Raw genomic sequence first — 6,552 nt, forward strand, 5'->3', positions numbered from 1 at the left:
TATGTGGAGGCCCAACAAGTTAACAGGAAATATTTCCTCAGGTGAAAGAAGCTTGGGAGGTAGTAGGCTTGGACCTTATTGGCCCACTACCTGAAACAGCTAGAGGAAACAAATATGTGATGACCATGACAGACCTGTACACCAAGTGGGTTGCCGCTGAGCCCCTCACATGTAAGAGTGCAAGTGAAGTGTCTGCAGCCATTTTGGGCAAGATGTACTCTTTCTGCATGGTCAGGAAAATCATCACTGACCAAGGCAAGGAGTTCGTCAATGAGGTACCATTCAAAAACATGCTCTCAGCATAAAAATACAAACAATACTTATAATTATTACACTATAAAGTACTAACCCTTATGAAGGTATACCTTGTTTATTTTAACATGGGTATCATTTTGTTGCTATCTTACCTTGTTTATGAATTATTATTATTATTATCTTTTTAACACATTGATAGCCTTCTTTCCTCTTGCTATTTTTTTCCTGCGTAAAATCATTCATCATTGTCAGAACCATTGTAACTATTTCTGTTACTGAACCATCCACAGTTGAATGAGAGAATCTTCCAGATTCTAAGAATAAAACATTCAATCTCCAGTGCATATCACCCCCAGACAAACGGGCAGGTAATGAAATTTTTCTTTTTTTTAATGTAATTCATACCTGTCTTGTGACTTTTGAAAGAAAAAAAGATTATTAAATATATTTCATGAACTCTTTTGGAATGTTAAGGATGAAAGAGCAAATCAAAATATAAAGCGTGCTTTGAGGAAATATGTCAACAAGACCCACAACAATTGGGACCTCCACCTACCTGCAGTTGTGTATGGCATAAACACAGCTTTGCAGGTGGGTGTTCATTTTCCTCTTGGTTTGTCATGTAATAATGATTTTTACTTTTACATTTAATGCTAAATGCATTAATGCTGTTGTGGAAGCCTGTATCCAGGCTTCCACAAGGCATGTATCCAGGCCTGTATCCAGGCTTCCACAAGGCATACTCCCTATTTGTTGATGTTTCACCGGCATCCTCACTCACCTGAGGTCATGAATGCCTGTCCCATGGCAGACAGTTTTGAGGTTGGAGATCCAGATGAGGACATCGACACCATAGTGATGGAGATGAAGATGTTGAACGAGGTCAGTGCCCTTTCAAAATACAATGGACAATGGATGTCTAATATGAAAGAATTTTAAATTTAATTTACTGTTTTTGTAGGTTTTTCACAACATTGAAAGGGCACAAGAAAGACAACAAAAATCGTATGATGAGAAATGGGAGAAGGACTTGGGTCCTCTTCAGGATAAACAGGCAAGTGACTTATCCATCTAATCATAATCATATTAATGATTGACTCAAGCCAACTCATTGTGCGTTTAGGATGAGAGGGGGTTGCTCAAGTGTTTGGATAACTCATGGTATAATACTGAATTCCATTTTAGCTGAAATATGTCCTGGACACCAGTCGTCCTGCGGGGGAAATCATAATCAAAGATGGGGATGTCTGCCTCTTCCGTGAGGAATTCTGGTCTTTGGGTTTGAGCCGGTGCATGGATTCCAATGTGAGTATATCAATGTTGCTGTACCTCACTCACTTAGATTTAAACTCAAGAGAATATCACATTGAAGTTGGGTCGATCATGTAATTAATTAATTATTTAATTTAATTACTTTTAGATTGGAAATGCCTGTCTGAAGATTGTGGGAGAGGCTGCTCAGAGACATGTAATTTGTTTTAGTCTCATAAACTTCAGTGTATATGGTTTGTGTAGGTTTATTTGCATAGAAGTAATGATCAATACTGCTCTGAATGGGGAAAAGAGGTTCACATTATGGACATGTTTGTTGTGCCCACATGGAAAACCACTACTGTGGACACCCTGGTTGGCCCGCCGGTGAGTTTTTGTGCAATACTCATACTTTTGTACATTTGTACACAAATGCATTAAATTATTAATACATGTATTTATATTCCAATAATACCAGGACAACATGGGCTCAAAGAATGCTATTTTGTTTCCTGCATGGAGCACACAACCAGATCGAGCAGATCACTACTTGCTATGTGTTGAGTGAAAATCGATAACACTCAGACACATTGAATTTCTGCCATAACAAAGTTATATGCTTAATGTGTTGGCACTGTGGTCATGTAAAAATGTGTCTGTTGCAGGTGTTACTGGTAGCAGAAAGGGAGATCATTTTTTTGACTCTCTTCTCCCTGGTGGTTTTGGAGATGAGACGTACAGAACCATATTTAGGTCCATACATAAGAAAAATAGTTGGCCCTGTTTTGTGGCCCATAACATTTTCTGGAGTTGTTTAGACTGTTGCTTTTCATGTTTAATAGTCACATATTTTATGAGGAGCTTTGTTCTATGGCTTCAGGTTTCGATATAAGCCTTGTTCTATGGCTTCAGGTTTCAATATAAGCCTTGTTCTATGGCTTCAGGTTTCGAAATAAGCCTTGTTCTATGGCTACAGGTTTCAGTATAAGCCTTGTTCTATGGCTAAAGGTTTTGATAGGAGCTCAATTAAGGTTTGGCCAAGGGATAGGGATTTACTTGTACAGCGTTACCTAGGGTTATGATGATTTATCCACAGCAGAGATGTAACTTTGTGCCTTTATTTGATTTTTAGACAAATTGCATGTCACATTGACCCAGGACCATGGACCGAGAAGACAGGCAGTGACTTTGACGTAAATGCTTTTAAGGCGTTATGTTGACTGAGTGTCATACTAATGTACATAGCAGTTTTCATCATGATCACTTTCTCAGTCACATTTATAGACTACCACAGACATGGACATGCAACATTTAATTTTAACACGCTGATTCAACGTATGAGATTCAGTTTTGTGTTTTTCAGGGCTTTCCTGAACAAATGACTGGAAACCACTGCGGTGTTATCATGCTCGTAGTAAACTTGTGCAATTTCCACACAATGTTTTTCTGTTTGTCAGAAGCCTTTGTAATCATTACCTTTTTCTATATTTCACAGTATGCCCTCTGCATCTGCACTGGCAGTCCACTTAACTTCTCGGAAGTAAGTTTAATTCATGCAACTTAGGTAAACAAAAAAGTTGCATTGCAATTCACCAACTTTATATGTGTATTACAGAGTGACATGCAGTCTATCGACAAGTGGTGGTGTGTGCAGCTCATGGAGAGGTTCTCCATTGAAGGGTAGGATAACTTTTTAATAGGAAAACATTGGTCCGCTTCATGATGACACTACATTGAAAGTACTGTACTTTAATTATTCAAAAGGCATGGTCAACGCTTTGTCTTTTGGACAGAGGAGGCAAAGGCACTGCTGGCCGAAACACTAGAGCCTCTTCTTACGCTACCATGCAGACTTACCCACAGCAACCCACTGAAGGTATGGCCAACACTCACCTCATAGCCATCTTCAGTTTTCCATCAAGCATTTTGTTGCTGCATATTTTGACTTGTCCGTCTGTTGTTGTTACTCATGTATGGTAATGGCATACCAACAGCTGATGTTATAGGTTAATCCCAACCTCAGGTATTTTTCTTTGTTAAAAGGAGGAGCCCAAAATCATGAAGGACCTCCACCTGGCTGTACAGTGGGTCCACAGCGACCCAGGGGTATTCGCAGGAGAGGTGAAAGAGCCAACCTTCCTGAGTCTGGAGGAAGAGGACCAGCAGAAGGTCTTGAAGGTGGTGCTGGAGGGAGAGGACCTTGAAGCTAAGGACCCCTTCATGTTTGTGTTTGAAAAGATGGAGGACATGGAGGTTTTCCTCACAGCGTGTTGGGATCAGCAGGGCCTGAAAGTAAACTCCGCATGTATAAACCCTTACACTCTCTTGTGGCAGGACACTAATTAGGTGCCCCACACCCTCACCTTCCCTTGTGGCTGGACGCTGGAAAGGTGCCCCACACACTCACAAACCCTCACCCCATCTTTTACCCACTCATGGCCTCATGGCCTGACGTGGTGAGTGGGCTTACAACCAAGCCTGGCCACACCTGTTCAAACTGTCAATTAATTTAAAATTCTCTTTTAGATTTAGCTTTACTGTGCAACTTTTTTCATAGATAATTATGAATTATGAAAATAAGATATTGTTAACCTTAATCAATAATTCGGGCACCAACTGTTGGATCTGTGAGGAACACAGTTGATTATTTGCAAATATTATCAATTATCAAGGATAATTAACTAATTATGACAACTAATAGAATTATTTATATGAATTAACAAATACGGGGCACCACCCGGAAACCGGGACCAATAACCAAACAAGGTAGTCTCATAAAAGGAGTTCACCTAGAATGTTAATATCTGAGAGATATCAACATTCGAGGGTGAACAAAGAAGGGTTCGAGCTCTGACTCCTTCAATCAGCCACTTTTCACAATTACACACAATAATGACAGAAGAACTTCTCTTTAAAGATATAAAAGCGTTTATTAAACTTAGCAGAATTAACAAAGTTAACAAATGCTTCATTCAATAAACAACAATTCTAAAATCTAATTATACCAAACAAAACACAACAGCTATGTACAGGGTTGGACACATGCAGGGGAATGTATGTGTGTGTGTGTGTGTGTGTGTGTGTGTGTGTGTGTGTGTGCGAGCGTGCGTGTGTGTGACAAGATGGCGACGGGGCCTGACGTGATGACGTCGGTCTGCGACACGGACGTGACTATGGGAGGAAGTCACGTTGCGCGAGAACCGGATGGCAGAAATATGGCAGTCTCTTGGTTAGACAGAAGCTTTTGGATCAAATGAAAGAACACAAAGAAAGAAACAAGTGCCAGATCCCAAAACACAAAAATCCACACAAGTGAGAGAGAGCCCCAACTCCCCAGCAGTACGCAGCTTCATCACCAAAACACTCCAAAACTTGGAAAGAATGGATCCCATCACACCTCTATAACTAGAATGGCAATATTCTCATCTTCCCCAAGGACATTCCCTCCCTCAACTCTCTGCTCTCACCATGGCTCGAGGGAGCATTTAATGGAGCACACTTCACTTGCAGGCTAGCATGCAAACACAGCTCTATGCCCCCATCTGAAACCCCTACAAAACTGCTGGTCATCAAAGGTATTCACACAAACATCACAGAGACACAAGTCAAAGAAGAACTGGACAAACAAGACATCTACATCTCCAGAATACACAGAATTACAAGCAAATCCACTCAACAGCCAACCACTTTCATCAAGATCCAGCTCACCAACCCAGACCAAGCTGCTAGCCTTCTCCATGAGGGCTTTTACATGGACCTTTTTCAGTACAGAGTAGAGAAGGCACAACCTCCACCCACCACCAAACAGTGCTATAAATGCCAACAATTCAACCATATCTCAATCAACTGCACCAACCCAGTCGTATGCCTGAGATGTGGAAAAAACCACCAGCACAAAACCTGCACAAAAGAAAAGCGAGAAGCCAAGTGTGCCAACTGTGCAGGCGAACACTCTGCTGCCTCCAAGACCTGTCCAGTCTACCTTTCATACATGACCGCATCAAACAAAAAGACACCATCTGCCGAACCCTCAGCCGGAAAACCCACTACCACTAACCCCCCAAGCCTGCACCCTAATGATGGCACCCACCTCACTCATCTGCGTGATGACTTAAAAAAACTCACCATGGACGACAAGAAAATAGAGGAAGTACTCAAAACCATCAGGAAACACACACTTCAATATATGAAGTGTGTGTCATTCTCTGTATGACAACAGATGTCTATTTCCAGTAATTTTCTTTTTTTCCTTCTAACACTCTTCATAATGGCCCTCACCACCTTTCTACACATAAATATTAGAGGAATAAGGGGAAGCAAAGAGGAGCTAATCCAACTGCTAAACAAGAAGAATGTCTCTGTGGCTTCCATAAATGAAACACTGTTATCAACCAAATCACAAATTCAGATCCCTGGCTACAACATCATAAGAAAAGAACGGCAGACAGGACATGGAGGAGGAGTAGCAATCTTGATCAGAAAAAAAACATTGAATACAGTGAAATTGATTACAGTCTCTCATCAGAAGAACTACAAGGAAATGAATACAGTGCAACCAAAATGAAAATCCATTCACATCACCCTATTACAGTCACCAGCATTTACTGTCCCCCTGGAATAAAACCTTCAGCTGCACTGTTTAACGCTATCTCTAACCCCAGCCGCTCCCTCATAATGGGAGATCTCAATGCAAAGCATGTAGACTTCCACTGCAGAAAAACAAATCAAAGTGGCATAGCACTAAAACAGATCTTGAATAGCACAAATCTGTCAATCATCAACACAAACGAACCCACCTATACATCCCCCCAAACAGGCAGCACAGACATTCTGGACTTGATCATATGCTCCCCTGATCTGGCTTCAAAACTGCATAAGTTCTCCTCCAAAAATCATCTCTCCAGCGACCACTTACCTGTCTTCACAACATTCTCCTTTCATCTGCAAGCAACTCCAAGGAAGAAGTACAACTACAAAACTGCAGAGTGGGAAATATACAGAACACACATAGAAGAAAAACTGCAAAACACCACCCTCATAACCACC

The 6,552-nt window shown here is 41.1% G+C and overlaps 1 protein-coding gene and 1 long non-coding RNA gene across 2 annotated transcripts; both read left to right on the top strand.

The window, feature by feature from the left end:
- Positions 1–2,360: 2,360 nt before the first annotated feature.
- Positions 2,361–3,192, top strand: LOC122981903. Its single transcript, XR_006403356.1, has 3 exons — positions 2,361–2,699; positions 3,002–3,046; positions 3,122–3,192. It is a non-coding gene; the product is annotated as an uncharacterized LOC122981903 (long non-coding RNA).
- Positions 3,193–3,306: 114 nt separating this feature from the next.
- Positions 3,307–4,065, top strand: LOC122981862 (structural maintenance of chromosomes protein 5-like). The gene is made up of 2 exons (XM_044350635.1): positions 3,307–3,382; positions 3,550–4,065. Exon 2 carries the CDS (start codon positions 3,565–3,567, stop codon positions 3,850–3,852), a length of 288 nt encoding a protein of 95 aa, XP_044206570.1. The 5' UTR covers positions 3,307–3,382; positions 3,550–3,564; the 3' UTR covers positions 3,853–4,065.
- The last annotated feature ends 2,487 nt before the right edge of the window (positions 4,066–6,552 follow it).

The sequence above is a fragment of the Thunnus albacares genome, chromosome 5 (assembly GCF_914725855.1).
Source record: "Thunnus albacares chromosome 5, fThuAlb1.1, whole genome shotgun sequence".
Lineage (NCBI taxonomy): Eukaryota > Metazoa > Chordata > Actinopteri > Scombriformes > Scombridae > Thunnus > Thunnus albacares.